This window comes from Panthera uncia (assembly GCF_023721935.1).
Source record: "Panthera uncia isolate 11264 chromosome A1 unlocalized genomic scaffold, Puncia_PCG_1.0 HiC_scaffold_17, whole genome shotgun sequence".
Lineage (NCBI taxonomy): Eukaryota > Metazoa > Chordata > Mammalia > Carnivora > Felidae > Panthera > Panthera uncia.
Genome location: NW_026057577.1, coordinates 49550385 through 49569225, shown reverse-complemented (window position 1 = coordinate 49569225; position 18841 = coordinate 49550385). Strand labels below are relative to the sequence as shown.

The 18841-nt window shown below is 42.3% G+C and overlaps 1 protein-coding gene across 3 annotated transcripts in view; it reads right to left on the bottom strand.

The window, feature by feature from the left end:
• LOC125934931 (microtubule-associated serine/threonine-protein kinase 4-like) overlaps positions 1 to 18841 on the bottom strand; it is a 221615-nt gene that overhangs the window by 25301 nt on the left and 177473 nt on the right. For all 3 annotated transcript variants that reach the window (XM_049648563.1, XM_049648562.1, XM_049648565.1), the window contains exons 14-20: positions 17188 to 17320; positions 16157 to 16322; positions 14207 to 14308; positions 3459 to 3581; positions 2917 to 3029; positions 726 to 853; positions 190 to 380 (exon numbers count right to left, since the gene is read on the bottom strand). In XM_049648563.1, the coding sequence (XP_049504520.1) occupies positions 190 to 380; positions 726 to 853; positions 2917 to 3029; positions 3459 to 3581; positions 14207 to 14308; positions 16157 to 16322; positions 17188 to 17320 (956 nt within the window). The remainder of the gene's footprint in view (positions 1 to 189; positions 381 to 725; positions 854 to 2916; positions 3030 to 3458; positions 3582 to 14206; positions 14309 to 16156; positions 16323 to 17187; positions 17321 to 18841) is intronic.

Here is an 18841-nt window from a genome sequence, read left to right as displayed (position 1 = left end):
GACAGTGGACCTCAGTTTGTAAGAGCTGATCCCCCGAGCCTTTGACATGGGGCCATGGATGGAGTCTAGCAGCACAAAACAGCCATTGCCACCACCTGGTTAGGCCAGCCCGGGACTCAGAACACCAGCCACCACTTGTCAACGTGGTGGGTGACGTGTGGACAGCAGGCACCGCACACGGGCGCTTACCTGACAGGGTGGAGCTGCTGATTGTACTGGCGGGAGTGGTGACCTCGGGCTCCTCGTGCAGGTCCCTGGGGCAGGGAGCACCTTCATCTTTTTCTGCCTCTGTTGAAATAGCCAGTTTGGGAAGTGGGCCAGAACTGAGTTTATGTCTGTTGCTTTCAGTATCTGAAGAGTTGGATGTGGATAACTGTTGCCTTAATTAAAAACAAAACAAAGTCATGTATACATCCATACTAGGAAACGGTGTTCAAGGAGAATTCTGGAGGAAATTAGGTAAGAACGGAACTTGGATACACCCAACCAACACATGTCTAGCACAGTGGTTCTTACAGTGTGGTCCCTGGGCCAGCAGCAAGAGCATCTCCTGGAACTTATTACAAAGCCTCCATCCCAGATCTAGTGGATCACACACGCTGGAATGGGCCCAGCAACCTGTGTTTTTACAGGGCTTCTGGGACATTCTGATGCACACTCAAGCTTAAGAATCACTGCTCTAGCAGCAACTGCACATGACCTTTCTTAACAGACGTTTCACATACATTTCCGAATATTCCGAACTCCAGCTGAATGTTTCTGTGGATGGCAATGTTGTGCTTTTGGTTTTGTCTCCAGGCTCTTCCTTCTCTTCTCCTGGATTCTGAGTTATTCGGTCTATGCTGCTGAAAACCTGCGAGGTGAAGCAATAGGGTTTATTAATATCTTCTTGAAAGAGTCTGTCAGAAAAAAAACAAAAACCCAAACCCTGGGAGTAAAGCCCAAGAGTATGACTAAAGTTTCAGTTGGGACCATGTATTTAGAAGGTACTTTCCGATACTGTTTACTTGAGTCCTGAGATGTATGGTCAATGTATGTATTTTTTTTTCTTCTTGGAGCAAAAGCTATGAATTCATCACCCTCTTGCCCTGTCTTGTTATGGACTTTGTATCTGCAAACAAAATCCATAGACGCGTTGGGGTTTCTAGGCCGGGGGATCAATGCACACCTTAGATTACTTTTTAACCATGATGTCTATCAGAAAGAGAAAATCACAGAGAGAAAGCTTTAATGGCCACCAGTCAGGGGTGGGAAGGAGAAAAATGAATTGGAATTGAGTGCAAACAGAAGAATAAATTACCTGGTTCAAGAAGTGTGTGGGGGGATGCAGTACGTATGTGGTTATGAGTCAGAGGTCTCTGGCTTATAAATCACATATACAGACACACAGCTTGGCACTGGCATTTCTGAAAGGGATCAGAGCTCAGGCAAACCTGAGACCTCTGTGGTCCCACAGGAAAGGTGGAAGGGAAAATACAGAGCTGGGAGCCCAGTGCAGGAAGCAATCCTTACCGTGCCATGCAGCCACTCACTGCTCTCATGGGTGGGGTACCCTTAGATGGCCCATTGGTCTACTAGGGTGAGGACCAGGCTGGCTAACCAACAGAAGACAACAGGAAGGAAATGGAGTCCAGGGCCTGGCTTGGATGGGCCAGAGAACAGGCACTGGGGAAAGCCTGCACTCAGTGTGATCAAAGCTTCAGTCCTGGCTCTGGGTAGGCCGGCCACCACCTCCTCCGGGGAAACCTCACCTCTCCATGGCCTTCCTATAAACAGGGCGGTCAGTGCCAGCCCACATGCAGATGTGCTGTATCTAGGGAGCCACATAGAAAAACGTATGAACACTTTATCAACCCTATGTGTTATAGAAAAGCTGAACATCATCATGCAAAATGCCATGGCAACAGAAAATGCATAGCTACTGAAAATATCACAAGGGAGGCAGGCAGGGGGCCCTTTAGGTTTGTTTCCATTTTCCTAGGGCTCTTCCAGTCTCAGGACTATCAGGTTTCTTCATTTTATTTGCCTGTGTGTGTGTGTGTGTGTGTGTGTGTGTGTGTTTTAATCTTACCACTATCAGTAAAAAGCATCCATTTCAGACATCGATTTTATTACCTTCTCCCATTTCCAAAATTCGAGCTTGGCTTCCTACAGGCTTTTTCATATAACTTATGTTTTCTGTCACTGGTTACCAGACTTTCTTATTCTGCATCAACTAATCCCCAAGGGTCCTAGCTGATGTCAGGGACTCAAACTCTCCTTTGTGTTGTATTCCATGTGATACTAGGAGGGGGCTATGCACACAGTGACCTCAAGCTCAATGTTCTTCATTAAAAGATGAGAGAGGAGAGCCTAGGTGGTTCAGTTGGTTAAGCGTCCAACTCTTGATTTTGGCTCAGATCATGGACTCAGTTTGTGAGATCGAGCCCTGCTGTCAGGCTGTGCACTGTTGAAGGCTGTTTGGGAATCTCTCCCTCTCTCTCTGCCCCTCCCCCGCACATGCTCTTTCTCTCTCTGTCAAACCAAATAAACAAACAAACAAACAAAAAGGGTCAGAGAAAGGGGAGGATGCCTCCACAGTCTGGCAAGGAACTAAACCTAGTCACACAGGGTGAGGTCAACATAAATGGCTCTCGTGTTCTCCATAGATAATACTGTGAGTGCAAGTCTGCGTCTCCAAGAAAAAAGATATCCATTTGTGGAGAGTGAGACAGGCAGGTAGGGACTCTGGATTATCAAGATGGTGGGGTCACTGTTCCTAGGCTAAAAGGAATTTTAAGCACAGGAGACCCCAAGCACTAAAACACTACAGAGGTGATTTTTACAATCTTGTTCGCCTATTTAGAAATGCCAACTATCTGCCCTGAGGGAGATTCTCCAGAAAGACTCTGTAGGTTTCTGCCATATTTCACTTACTTTTGAAAACCTGTGTGAACAGGAGGAAAACTGCCTTATTTCCACAGTAAAGTCTTCATCATTTGTGTCATCTTCTTCCTCAGTCTCCATGTGATGATATTTCTCTGACCGAGCTGCAGAGAAATGTTTGGTAACAGTTCCAATCACTCAGAATTTCAGCTTTTAATTTAGATATGTTACTAAGAGTTTCTATATCAAAGCATTATGTTTAAGAACTCATAGGCTCGGGGCGCCTGGGTGGCTCAGTTGGTTAAGCATCCGACTTCAGCTCGGGTCATGATCTCGCGGTCTGTGAGTTCAAACCCTGCGTCGGGCTCTGTGCTGACAGCTCAGAGCCTGGAGCCTGTTTCGGATTCTGTGGCTCCCTCTCTCTCTGACCCTCCCCCGTTCATGCTCTGTCTCTGTCTCAAAAATAAATAAATGTTAAAAAAAAAAAAAAAAAAGAACTCATAGGCTCAAGACTAGAAACTTCTATCACGAGCAGAGATAATTTTCTACAAAGTAAAGGTCAAACAACATTTTATGTCAGATAATTCACGTACTATCAAAATAACTTGTGTCATCCTCAGATTCCAGTTGGGGAATAAATTCTGCCTTCTGTCTCAGCAAACTGTTCCAGTCTAAAGAACGGAAGAATCGATGCTGTTTGACTTCATAGGCGCCACCTTGGGGTGCAGAGGAGAGGGAAAGAACAGAGAGGAAAATATTAAACTACCCTCACAGCAAAGCTTTTGACAACACCTCCCCCTGCCAACACTTCAAATCAATAGAGAAATAAATTAAAGAATCATGCAAATCTTACTTTTTCATTCTACGACAACCCCTCCCAACCCAAATTTTCCCATAATTCATTGGAAGACGATTTGATTTTGCTAACAGCAGTTGCCATGGCACAGTTTTCCTTTGTTAATTTTTCTATGACTTCCTCCATTTTTCAAAGGTTAATGATGCGGACACTTAAAATCACATTATGCTGAACCTGGGGATGTGCACACACGTTGGCCCAAAGGAGACTTGCTAATTACAAAAAAAAAAAAAAAAAAAAAAAGAAATTCTAACAAGGCACAAAATGTGTTCACAGCAACATTTCCGCCGGAGATAAGGTTAATAAAGATGAATTTTTCCTGAATAGTATATAATGGTTTCCATTCAGTTTTATTGGATTGCTCATTAACATAGGTAGGACTTCGATTCTGTGGATCACAGATTCTTAGGTAAGAAACTGGCAAGCCTGTTTCATAGATTTATAAAGCATGTGATGAAAATCAGGTACCATTCCTAAGTTTTAGGCTTTTTTTTTTTTTTTTTTGCCAATCAGCATAGTTATTTAGTTCATGATTTTATTTTTTTTAAAGTTTATTCATTTATTTTGCGAGAGAGTGAGTGCGTGCACGAGGGGGGGGGGAGGGGCAGAGAGAGAATCCCAAGCAGGCTCTGTACTCTCAGTGTGGAACTTGACATGGGGCTCAGACTCATGAACCATGAGATCATAACCTGAGCCAAAGTCAAGAGTCGGACGCTTAACCGAATGAGCCACCCAGGCGCCCCTAATTTAGTTCATGATTTTATTGAGGGTTTGAAAGGGCAGGCCCCATCAAAATATATCATGCCCCAGGTAAAGGGAAATAGGTACACAGGTTAGACAATCAAAGTGTGAGAATCAGGCCTCGGCCCTTACACACAGACACACACACACACACACACACACACACACACACACACACACTGTCGAGGAGGGAGGTAAGGAAGAATCAGTCCCCAAAAAATACCACGAAGGAGTATTTCTCACAAGACTAACACAGGCTCTCATCACCTCCCTGCCAGGAGATGCCCTGTAGGTGTGACGTAAATGCCTTTCTCGTGAAGTTGTCACCATGCTTCCCACTCTGTCCTCAGTGTGGTACCAAAAACCAAACCAAAACCAAAACCAAACAAAAAACCAGGATGAGAAATGCAAACTGAAGGAGAAATGGGCCTGAGTGTTGGGGTGGGGGACCTGTCTGTGTGGCCCAGAGACGTGGCTCTGCCGGTCAGGTTACTACAGCACAGGGTGCAGACTGGAGCCCCAAACCCAGCCAGGGCAAGAGCAAAGTGGGAAAGTCACCCCCAAAAAGGAAGAACAGATTCTTCTTTACTAAGCATTTGATTGGAATCTTTATCCAGGATGCTACATAGGCATTCTCTGTGTTTCTGGCACACAGTGGAGTCTGATGTTGACCACAACAGCAATAGGAGTGGCAGCGGGGGAGAGTCTGGAAGATGGCGGCGTAGGAGGACGCTGGGCTCACCGCGCGTCCTGCTGATCACTTAGATTCCACCTACACCTGCCTAAAGAACCCAGAAAACCGCCAGAGGATTAGCAGAACGGAGTCTCCGGAGCCAAGCGCAGACGAGAGGCCCACGGAAGAGGGTAGGAAGGGCTGCGAGGCGGTGCGCGCTCCACGGACTGGCGGGAGGGAGCCGGGGCGGAGGGGCGGCTCGCCGGCCAAGCGGAGCCCCCGAGTCTGGCTGGCAAAAGCGGAGGGGCCGGACGGACTGTGTTCTGACAGCAAGCGCGACTTAGCGTCTGGGAGGTCATAAGTTAACAGCTCTGCTCAGAAAGCGGGAAGGCTGGAGGACAAAGGGAGGGAGAGCTGCTGAGCCCCCGGACGGCAGAGCTCAGCTTGGCGGGGAACAAAGGTGCTCGCCAGCGCCATCTCCCCCGCCCATCCCCCAGCCAAAATCCCAAAGGGAACCAGTTCCTGCCAGGGAACTTGCTCGCGCAGCGCAAACACCAAACTCTGTGCATCTGCGGAGCCAAACCTCCGGCAGCGGATCTGACTCCCTCCCGCTGCCACATGGCCCCTCCTGAAGTGGATCACCTAAGGAGAAGCGAGCTAAGCCTACCCCTCCTGCCCCCGTGCACCTTGCCTACCCACCCCAGCTAATACGCCAGATCCCCAGCACCACAAGCCTGGCAGTGTGCAAGTAGCCCAGACGGGCCACGCCACCCCACAGTGAATCCCGCCCCTAGGAGAGGGGAAGAGAAGGCACACACCAGTCTGACTGTGGCCCCAGTGGTGGGCTGGGGGCAGACATCAGGTCGGACTGCGGCCCCGCCCACCAACTCCAGTTATACACCACAGCACAGGGGAAGTGCCCTGCAGGTCCTCACCACTCCAGGGACTATCCAAAATGACCAAACGGAAGAATTCCCCTCAGAAGAATCTCCAGGAAATAACAACAGCGAATGAACTGATCAAAAAGGATTTAAATAATATAACAGAAAGTGAATTTAGAATAATAGTCATAAAATTAATCGCTGGGCTTGAAAACAGTATACAGGACAGCAGAGAATCTCTTGCTACAGAGATCAAGGGACTAAGGACCAGTCACGAGGACCTGAAAAACGCTTTAAATGAAATGCAAAACAAAATGGAAACCACGACAGCTCGGCTTGAAGAGGCAGAGGAGATAATAGGTGAACTAGAAGATAAAGTTATGGAGAAAGAGGAAGCTGAAAGAAAGAGAGATAAAAAAATCCAGGAGTATGAGGGGAAAATTAGAGAACTAAGTGATACACTAAAAAGAAATAACATACGCATAATTGATATCCCCGAGGAGGAAGAGAGAGGGAAAGGTGCTGAAGGGGTACTTGAAGAAATTATAGCTGAGAACTTCCCTGAACTGGGGAAGGAAAAAGGCATTGAAATCCAAGAGGCACAGAGAACTCCCTTCAGACGTAACTTGAATCGATCTTCTGCACGACATATCATAGTGAAACTGGCAAAATACAAGGATAAAGAGAAAATTCTGAAAGCAGCAAGGGATAAACGTGCCCTCACATATAAAGGGAGACCTATAAGACTCGTGACTGATCTCTCCTTTGAAACTTGGCAGGCCAGAAAGGCTTGGCACGATATCTTCAGTGTGCTAAACAGAAAAAATATGCAGCCGAGAATCCTTTATCCAGCAAGTCTGTCATTTAGAATAGAAGGAGAGATAAAGGTCTTCCCAAACAAACAAAAACTGAAGGAATTTGTCACCACGAAACCAGCCCTACAAGAGATCCTAAGGGGGATCCTGTGAGACAAAGTACCAGAGACATCACTACAAGCATAAAACATACAGACATCACAATGACTCTAAACCCGTATCTTTCTATAATAACACTGAATGTAAATGGATTAAATGCACCAACTAAAAGACATAGGGTATCAGAATGGATACAAAAACAAGACCCATCTATTTGCTGTCTACAAGAGACTCATTTTAGATCTGAGGACACCTTTAGATTGAGAGTGAGGGGATGGAGAACTATGTATCATGCTACTGGAAGCCAAAAGAAAGCTGGAGTAGCCATACTTATATCAGACAAACTAGACTTTAAATTAAAGGCTGTAACAAGAGATGAAGAAGGGCATTATATAATAATCACAGGGTCTATCCACCAGGAAGAGCTAACTATTATAAATGTCTATGCGCCGAATACCGGAGCCCCCAGATATATAAAACAATTACTCATAAACATAAGCAACCTTATTGATAAGAATGTGGTCATTGCAGGGGACTTTAACACCCCACTTACAGAAATGGATAGATCATCTAGACACACAGTCAATAAAGAAACAAGGGCCCTGAATGATACATTGGATCAGATGGACTTGACAGATATATTTAGAACTCTGCATCCCAAAGCAACAGAATATACTTTCTTCTCGAGTGCACATGGAACATTCTCCAAGATAGATCATATACTGGGTCACAAAACAGCCCTTCATAAGTTTACAAGAATTGAAATTATACCATGCATACTTTCAGACCACAATGCTATGAAGCTTGAAATCAACCACAGGAAAAAGTCTGGAAAACCTCCAAAAGCATGGAGGTTAAAGAACACCCTACTAACGAATGAGTGGGTCAACCAGGCAATTAGAGAAGAAATTAAAAAATATATGGAAACAAACGAAAATGAAAATACAACAATCCAAACGCTTTGGGACGCAGCGAAGGCAGTCCTGAGAGGAAAATACATTGCAATCCAGGCCTATCTCAAGAAACAAGAAAAATCCCAAATACAAAATCTAACAGCACACCTAAAGGAAATAGAAGCAGAACAGCAAAGGCAGCCTAAACCCAGCAGAAGAAGAGAAATAATAAAGATCAGAGCAGAAATAAACAATATAGAATCTAAAAAAACGGTAGAGCAGATCAACGAAACCAAGAGTTGGTTTTTTTGAAAAAATAAACAAAATTGACAAACCTCTAGCCAGGCTTCTCAAAAAGAAAAGGGAGATGACCCAAATAGATAAAATCATGAATGAAAATGGAATGATTACAACCAATCCCTCAGAGATACAAACAATTATCAGGGAATACTATGAAAAATTATATGCCAACAAATTGGACAACCTGGAAGAAGTGGACAAATTCCTAAACACCCCCACTCTTCCAAAACTCAATCAGGAGGAAATAGAAAGCTTGAACAGACCCATAACCAGCGAAGAAATTGAATCGGTTATCAAAAATCTCCCAACAAATAAGAGTCCAGGACCAGATGGCTTCCCAGGGGAGTTCTACCAGACGTTTAAAGCAGAGATAATACCTATCCTTCTCAAGCTATTCCAAGAAATAGAAAGGGAAGGAAAACTTCCAGACTCATTCTATGAAGCCAGTATTACTTTGATTCCTAAACCAGACAGAGACCCAGTAAAAAAAGAGAACTACAGGCCAATATCTCTGATGAATATGGATGCAAAAATTCTCAATAAGATACTAGCAAATCGAATTCAACAGCTTATAAAAAGAATTATTCACCATGATCAAGTGGGATTCATTCCTGGGATGCAGGGCTGGTTCAACATTCGCAAATCGATCAACGTGATACATCACATTAACAAAAAAAAAGAGAAGAACCATATGATCCTGTCAATCGATGCAGAAAAGGCCTTTGACAAAATCCAGCACCCTTTCTTAATAAAAACCCTTGAGAAAGTCGGGATAGAAGGAACATACTTAAAGATCATAAAGGCCATTTATGAAAAGCCCACAGCTAACATCATCCTCAACGGGGAAATACTGAGAGCTTTTTCCCTGAGATCAGGAACACGACAGGGATGCCCACTGTCACCGCTGTTGTTTAATATAGTGCTGGAAGTTCTAGCATCAGCAATCAGACAACAAAAGGAAATCAAAGGCATCAAAATTGGCAAAGATGAAGTCAAGCTTTCGCTTTTTGCAGATGACATGATATTATACATGGAAAATCCGATAGACTCCACCAAAAGTCTGCTAGAACTGATACATGAATTCAGCAAAGTTGCAGGATACAAAATCAATGTGCAGAAATCAGTTGCATTCTTATACACTAACGATGAAGCAACAGAAAGACAAATGAAGAAACTGATCCCATTCACAATTGCACCAAGAAGCATAAAATACCTAGGAATAAATCTAACCAAAGATGTAAAAGATCTGTATGCTGAAAACTATAGAAAGCTTATGCAGGTAATTGAAGAAGATATAAAGAAATGGAAAGACATTCCCTGCTCATGGATTGGAAGAATAAATATTGTCAAAATGTCAATACTACCCAAAGCTATCTACACATTCAATGCAATCCCAATCAAAATTGCACCAGCATTCTTCTCGAAACTAGAACAAGCAATCCTAAAATTCATATGGAACCACAAAAGGCCCCGACTAGCCAAAGTCATTTTGAAGAAGAAGACCAAAGCAGGAGGCATCACAATCCCAGACTTTAGCCTCTACTACAAAGCTGTCATCATCAAGACAGCATGGTATTGGCATAAAAACAGACACATAGACCAATGGAATAGAATAGAAACCCCAGAACTAGACCCACAAACGTATGGCCAACTCATCTTTGACAAAGCAGGAAAGAACATCCAATGGAAAAAAGACAGTCTCTTTAACAAATGGTGCTGGGAGAACTGGACGGCAACATGCAGAAGGTTGAAACTAGACCACTTTCTCACACCATTCACAAAAATAAACTCAAAATGGATAAAGGACCTGAATGTGAGACAGGAAACCATCAAAACCTTAGAGGAGAAAGCAGGAAAAGACCTCTCTGACCTCAGCCGTAGCAATCTCTTACTCGGCACATCCCCAAAGGCAAGGGAATTAAAAGCAAAAGTGAATTACTGGGACCTTATGAAGATAAAAAGCTTCTGCACAGCAAAGGAAACAACCAACAAAACTAAAAGGCAACCAACGGAATGGGAAAAGATATTTGCAAATGACACATCGGACAAAGGGCTAGTATCCAAAATCTATAAAGAGCTCATCAAACTCCACACCCGAAAAACAAATAACCCAGTGAAGAAATGGGCAGAAAACATGAATAGACACTTCTCTAAAGAAGACATCCGGATGGCCAACAGGCACATGAAAAGATGTTCAACGTCGCTCCTTATCAGGGAAATACAAATCAAAACCACACTCAGATACCACCTCACGCCAGTCAGAGTGGCCAAAATGAAGAAATCAGGGGACTATAGATGCTGGAGAGGATGTGGAGAAACAGGAACCCTCTTGCACTGTTGGTGGGAATGCAAATTGGTGCAGCCGCTCTGGAAAGCGGTGTGGAGGTTCCTCAGAAAATTAAAAATAGACCTACCCTATGACCCAGCAATAGCACTGCTAGGAATTTATCCAAGGGATACAGGAGTACTGATGCATAGGGGCACTTGTACCCCAATGTTTATAGCGGCACTCTCAACAATAGCCAAATTATGGAAAGAGCCTAAATGTCCATCAACTGATGAATGGATAAAGAAATTGTGGTTTATATACACAATGGAATACTACGTGGCAATGAGAAAAAATGAAATATGGCCTTTTGTAGCAACATGGATGGAACTGGAGAGTGTGATGCTAAGTGAAATAAGCCATACAGAGAAAGACAGATACCATATGGTTTCACTCTTATGTGGATCCTGAGAAACGTAACAGAAACCCATGGGGGAGGGGAAGGAAAAAAAAAAAAAAAAAAGGGGTTAGGGTGGGAGAGAGCCAAAGCATAAGAGACTGTTAAAAACTGAGAACAAACTGAGGGTTGATGGGGGGTGGGAGGGAGGGCAGGGTGGGTGATGGGTATTGAGGAGGGCACCTTTTGGGATGAGCACTGGGTGTTGTATGGAAACCAATTTGACAGTAAATTTCATATATTAAAAAATAAAAAAAATTAAAAAAAAAAAAAAAAAAAAAAGGAGTGGCAGCGGGCAGAGGAGGGCTGACTTGGACAAGTACTGCCCGAGACGCTAGAAGCATCCAGTTCTCTTCAATTAAATCACTGAAAGCAACCCCACAAAGCAGGCATTGCATCAACTCCATGCTTGGATGGGGAAAGGGAAAGAGCGAGCGCTGATCGTATCTGGAGCTCCTATTACGTATTACGTTAATGTACTTGGTGTCTTCATGAACATACTGAATTTCAGTCCTCGCCATAATCTTGTGAGGTATATAGCATGCCCACCTTCCTAGATTAGGAAATTGTGACCCAAGTAAAGAAGAAGCCACTCAAGACCTCCCAGCTGGTACACGGGTGGAAGTTCGTCGCATCTGAGCAGCTGTAAAGTCTGACAAACCAGGCTGCCATTCAGTACTTCACGAGTTCAAAAGTCTAGTTCAAGGAGGACAAGTTTCCCAACTGCAAGTTATCCTTTGCCCTAATGTTCTCCCTTGAGGTTCTCTTTCCTTTCATGGAAGTTTCTTAAACATCCATTATGTTCTTCACACTCTTTTTCTCAGCCTCTCTAGTCTCTCGGGCAAATGTGAATTCGCACATTTTCACGGTGCATTATTTTGCCCGCTAAATATGCATTAAATCCAAAATGCTGTCATTGGAAGCAGCATGGCAGGCCTGCGGGATTCTCAGCCTCGTTCTCTGGACCCTACGGGATCTGTCACATGGGACCTGTCTGTTTGGCACGTACTTCTCGACAATACCGAGAGCTGGGTCAGGGCCTTTTAAATGTCTCTTTTGAGCTTCTGCTAGGAGATTCGCTTCTCAAATAGTCAAACCCCGAAAAGAACCCAAGTAGCAGTAGCAGGGAGAAAAATGAGCAGAGAGGTAACACACAGCGTATCACATATAAACATGGATGCGTGGACCATCACCATAACCCTGTTTTGTCAAATCCAGCCCAGTCAAGTTCCCAAGTATTCTCAGAGGAGGGCAGCAGGCAGAAGACTCCGTGAGGACACTCTCCAAGCCGACCCAAGAACACAGAAGATAAGTGGACTCTTTGGAAGGGATGTGCCAATTCTAACGTCGTCTTTAGACGTATCTCAGGCCAACGCTTCCCCGGGACAGCTGACGAGCACACGTAAACAGATATTTGCAGTGTTGCAGGCTGTCTGAAAATGCCGCCGCTTCTCCTATTTGGCTCGAGCGGAAATCACGCCTCAGAACTCTGCCTTGCACGGGCCTTGACACCCATTCTTTGACACCTACTCACATCCCTGGAGCCAGAAAGCAAATGTGACTGCAGGTCACAGAGGGCAGGGAGCAACGAGTTTGCTAGTTACTCCAGACAAAGGAAAATCAGATAGGAGGGAGGGAAGAAATATAAAGTACTCTGTTCAAAGAGTTCGATCAGCTCAAAGACAGGGGCACCACCGCCATTTCTGTATCTTGTATGTCCAAAGGGGGAAAGTGTGAGATTATACGGGCAGAACATTAAAATGGCAATACCAGGGCCAGCAGTGTCACACCTGGTTTTAAGAGCCACGGTGGATGATCTTTTATCCTCATGAAAAGGCGGGTACTTCTCTAAGCTCCATTTTACAGACGGGGAAATGAGGCACAGAAAGGGAAACATCCTGCCCACAGTCACACAACAGAGATTTAAATGCAGGCAATCTGACCGTGGAGTTTGTGCCCTTAACTTCCGTTTATATTGTCTTTCCTACTCAAAGGCCCACTCATCCACTGCAAAAGGCAAAAATGCACATGGTCCTCCGGTAAGAGGCTCAACTCAAAGAAGTCTTCCCAAGTGAGCCTGCAGTTTGAATCTTGTTTGATTCTCTAATGCAGACCATGAGAGATGTTTCTGCAAAAAGCCGAATAGTAAATACTTTAGGCTTTGTGGGCAGGTTTGATGAGTCAACTCTGGTACTCTACCATGAAGGTAGCCATAAACAATGCATGTGAATGGCAATGCTGTGTTTCAATCAAACTTTATTTCCAAGACAAAAATATGGCCCACGGGCTTCAATGCATTACCATAAACTCTAGTAGCCGAGCATATTTAAGCAAGAATGGAGCCCTCCAACTGGGGAAGCTGTGGGCAAAAATGGGGAAAAATAGAAGATACGTATTTGGAGCTGCTGCAAATTATTTTTGCCTTGGGAAAACTGAGGGAGAGAATGATTTCTTCAGTATTTTCTGATATTTCTATTACAATGAGGTAGAATGAAACAGTTCAGAGTAAAAAACTCATGAAGACAAAAATTTTCACAGGTGAAAATTATGGGAATTGTCTACTGTGTTTTGTACTTATATTTAATATTTAGTCCCATCTAGATAAATTTACATACTAGGGCAGGTTGGGACTCTATACTGGGATCACTGTCCATTCAGAATATTAGAAAAGGAAAATGACTGGCTGAAACATAACTTGTATGGGGAACAGCTGGGAAAAAATAATCGGCAAGAAACAAATCTATTATCTCCTTAATCTTGAAAGCCAATAGTTTTAATCCTCTTTCTTGGGCTACGGTATGATCACCATGATGAGACAGCATGGTTCAAACCTCTGACACTCATTTCCAGAAACTAATTAGTTCGAGGACTGATAACCCATTTTAAAGCCTATAGACAGAACGTGCTGGGTCAAATCCTTCTAGGAATATATGTGTTACAAAAAAAGCTGTACATCTCGAATCATCTATTTTAAATTATTTAAGATGCATGCTTTTCAGGACAGAAGAGTTACATGTGCCCTTGAGGTTTTCTTCCAGACAATTTTATTTATTGAAACAAATAACTTTTGCTTTGCAAAAAAACCCCAAAAAACCAAAAAACAACGAGAAAAAAAAAATCAAAGACACACAACCACCAACCTTCCTAGCATACATATTGCTCTGAACCAGAAAAAAAAAAAAACCCAAAATATGATTATTATAATGTGTTGTAGTCATGTCCTACATCAACCAACAGATGTTTCCTAGGCAAGAAAAAAAAAAACAAAAACAAAAACAAAACACAAACAAGAACCTCTTAATGTTCCACAAAGACATTATTTCTTGCATATTAGCAAAATTAAAACATATGTGCTCTAACCTGTTCCCAGTCTCTCCAGGGGATTCTGCCTAAGAAGCAAGGTAATCAGATCCTGGGCATCGGGGGGTGGTGCCTCATCCTTTTCCGGCCAGTTGATCTCATCTAGAAAGGAGACACAGAGCTTACAATGTCATTGTTCAAATGGCAGTCCGGGTACCTACAGCCTGGATGTGGCCTGGGAGTTTGTGAGAAAGACAGAATTTCAGGCCCCATCCCAGACTGAATCAGAATCTGCATTTTGACAGGGATGTCAGTTGGGCATAAGCAAGTTTGAGAAGTACGGTTTCATGAGATATAAAACAGTACAGCTGTCAACAAGGCAGGGAGAGAATATTTCAACAAGCAGCACCTTCCATTTCCTTTTTTGATTCTTTGTATCTTTTTTTTTCTGTGCGTCAGAACTGGCTCACCACAAATTGTTCCTTCCAGTCACTAAGAGGACTTAATATGAGGGAAACCCTAAACACCTCTGTTTCAGGTGGTTGCTTGTACAGGGTATCAAGACAGTAAGATTTTTCTCTCCTACTGTCCTTTAAATGAGAATTTGGCCACAGCCATAGAGTTCTTCAGCTTTGAGAAGCACCAAGTTAATTTTGCAAAAATAACTATGTCTAGAGACAAATCAAAGGCCAAAGTGTTAAGCTTGAAGACAAAGAAATCCAAAGTAATCATAGTAATGGAAGTATTCAAAATCTGCCATAAATATGAGAACATGTTCTACATTCCACAGGAGTTTGCCTGAAGATAAGGTGTGTGTGCTTGTGTGTATGGAAATGCAATAAAAACATGAGTTATTTCTGTGTGTGCCTGCCCCCAGCTTCCTCTGCTGCAGTTTAAATCTGATTTGGAAAATAAAACATGAATATGCATCTGAGCCGTAAGGCATCGAGAACAAAGCCAGCATTTGCTGCTTGTGTTAATTAAACAGTTGATTCCTCCTGCCATTCAGGCCTTGGTATATCAGCAAACAGCCTAGTTATAAATCCATAAACATCTCAGATATTGTAGAAAAGGGTTATACACTCCAGGCAACGCACAAATCTACTTTGTTAAAGTTTACAAATATGCCTGGCTTGCAAAGTCAACGATAGAGAATAACGCTGTGATTAAGGGACTCCTCGTAGCGACTCGCATTTTCCCTCTCTTTCCACTGTTGGGCCCTGTAGCACAGTCCAGACGGTATCCGAGTGGGTGATGGAGGTGTCGGTGATGACTGATAAAACTCTGGGGAGGAGAGGCCTTTTTGATATGCTTCGGGGAAATTTATAAAAACAGCAGGTAGGGTACTAATAGGGCCTATTTAATTATCATTTAGTTTTGCCACAAGCCGCGTAACAATAGCGAGGGTCAGCGTGCAGGTTAAGATCTAAAGGTTATTGAATTTTAAATGAAAGATGAACAGCTGTTATAGAAATAACATTACACCATAACAACCACCAATGAAATCATTAACAGTCTGTGAATTAAATTTGCTTCCTTCCCATCCTCATTATTTATTATGTGGTAGACATTTGTTTTAGGGTTTATTACATTTTTGTTAATTTCTTCACTGTGCCATTAGCTATTTTCCCCCCATTTATGTAAATGTGACCCACATTAACCTTTTCTTCCCTGGTGCCACGTTCCTATGATGGAAAGGAAGACTGGACGGAAAGGAAATAATTTGCAAATCCCACGTGAATTTCTTTTGCAGAAAAAGCACACCATAAAAATCGGTTACACCGCCAGCGCCGTGCCAGATTCCATGTTAACGAAACTTCCTCAGATCAATTTTCAACACAAATTGATCTCCTGAGATTTGTCAGTCAGTTATGGGCTATGATGAGTGAGTTCTTTTAATGTGTTGGCTAAACTGTTTGGTAAAGGTTGACATTTTAGTAGTGAAGACGGCAATACTCCGCAGGATTACATTAAAGAGCTGCTTTCCAACAGTCGCTTGAAGATACTTACCACTGATGACTTGTCCAAACAGCTCTTCTGGAGTGTCCCCAAAGAATGGCACGCATCCAACCAGAAATTCATAGAGGATTATCCCCATGGCCCACCAGTCCACTGGCTTCCCATAGCCCTGCCTCAAAATCACTTCTGGTGCAATGTATTCAGGCGTGCCACAGACCTAAAAGATGATTGCAATATTAGAATAATTGGAATATTAGACATGAATCAAAATGAACACGATGGCTAAACACCAATTAGGTTGCCAAGAGTGCACCTGCTCAACCACATGGGCAGAGAACTTAAGAACAGCAATTATTAAGTCAGCATCCATAACCCCAAAGGCAATGAAATATTTAAACAGCAAAAAAGGGAAATTTAAATGCTGCTTTAATGTTAAACTATGCATAACGTGCAATTTCAAATTGAGGGTCTGACCCTGTTTGGTGGTTCTACTTATTCCACAATATTAAAAACATTTTTAACGCTTAAAAGAATGATGCATTCTTCATCTGTTGCCACCAGAGATAGTTTTAGTATTTGTATGACCAAAATATATTCACATCCTGGTTACTTTATCAAAGCCTGACAGTTGAGATGTGTTTACCTTAAGTAACTTTACAATGAACAGATTGTGGGCACATGGTAATGAGGCATGCTTAAAGGGAAATGGGCCATGGCTGGGATTTTAGCACCCGGGATTGTACAATGCATCATGAGTTTCATGAGTACTCTACTGAGACTCCTGAATTCCTTACAAAAACAGTTTTCCATTTGTCTCTCTCACATTCTCACTTGTGCGCAATTACATCGTTCGTCTTGCTAATAGACCACAATGCTGGGGGAGGAATGCGGAGGAACGGACAGTTCAGAGAGGCCCAGGGAGAAAAATGGAGGCAATTTGCACTTTATTAAACGTAAGGCTTATACAGACATCTAGACGCCCAGCACTAATGTGAAGCTGGCTTATACAAGTTGATTCGGAATGTTGCTGGCAATATCGTACTTTGTATTTCCCTCTAGAACTGGGCTGCGTGCAAGCTTACCTGTTTGTCCAGGAACTCTCGAGCATCCTTCTCGATATGACCTTCATAAAGATTGGTAGTCATGCTCATTAGTCCCACCTTGGATAATCCAAAATCCGTCAGCTTTATGTGCCCCATGGAGGTGACCAACAAACTATGAAGCAGAAGGACACATATTATAACGTTTGCTTTTAAGTTCTTTTCTTTTCTTTTTTTAGATTTCTCCTTCCCCTATCAATTCCTAAGTCTATTTAGTGTAGAGGTATCAATCTCAATATAGAACCCAGCCCGAGAAGAGATGAAATTACAAGAGCATATTACACAGGGGCATCTGGCTCATGAGTGTAATTCACAAGGGAGGGCCAGACACAGGGTCCAGCTAATCTTTGTTGGAGCGGCCACATACAGTTTCATTTATAGGTCTGAACTCTTAGAAAAATTCTAGTGTGGGACTCTGACATCTATTTTCAGAATAATAAAATAATAAAGGATTGATTACCAATAATCCCACATCAATCTGTCCAAGGTTTAAGTGAGACATAAGATAAAGAACTTGGACAGAAAAACGTACTATTGTTTAAGATTTCAACTTATGGCTCGAATTTAAATTTCTACTTATTAAGCACAAAATGTAAATTTCTTATGTATGCAAAGGATTCACATTTGACAGCTTTATGAATTTAAATTAAAAAAAAATTCATTTTAAGGGGAAAAACCAAAATTTTAATTAATTTAAAAAATTAAAGAAATAGAGGAAGTGTAAAGAGAAAGAATATCTACTGGAAAGAAATATTCCAAAGTTCTAATAGTTGTCTTTGGTAATGTCATGGATGAATTTTTAAATTTTATTTTATTAAAAAAATTGTTTTTATTTATCGTGAGAGAGACAGAAAGAGTGTGAGCACAAATGGGATAGGGGCAGAGAGAGAGGGAGAGAGAATTCCAAGCAGGCTCTGCACTGTCAGCACAAAGTCCGACATGGGGCTTGAACCCACGAACCATGAGATCATGACCTGTGCCAAGATCAAGAGTCAGACGCTTAACCTACTGAGCCACCGAGGCGCTCCATGAATGAATTTTTAAAAATCTTTTTCTGTACTTCCAAATTTTCTGGAATGAGCACGAGTTAATTTTATATAGTTCTCAGCACACTTAGAATCTTTACATATTACATGTAATGCTTATAGAGCTGTCTGAAATTAGCAGAGAAAGCATAAAAAATTTAATAAATGGTGTCAAGATGAAGAATAGTCATTTGGGGGAAAAAGTCTATGTGTATCTCAAATCAGACACTAAAATGAACGTCACATAGGTTTAAAACTTTTACATTAAATGGTGAGATACTATATAATATCAAATATATCATCTTGGAGTAGGGAAGGTTTATCTAAGTATATAATACCAAATGCAAAAGCCATCCAGAAAGCAACTTGTAGCATTCTATGATTCAAAACTTAACATAATGAAAAACAAACTTTTAAAAATTTAATTAACCCTGGCTTTATCATCATCTTTTTCTTTTGTTCCTTAGAAGCTATTATTATAAGCCCCAGAACCTTTAAAGTACTATATAAACATTACCATATATACTGCCAAAATAAGTCATATGGGAACATTACAGGACAATTTTAAAATGCGCAAAGCAGCATTAAAAGAAAACATTTTTATAGACATA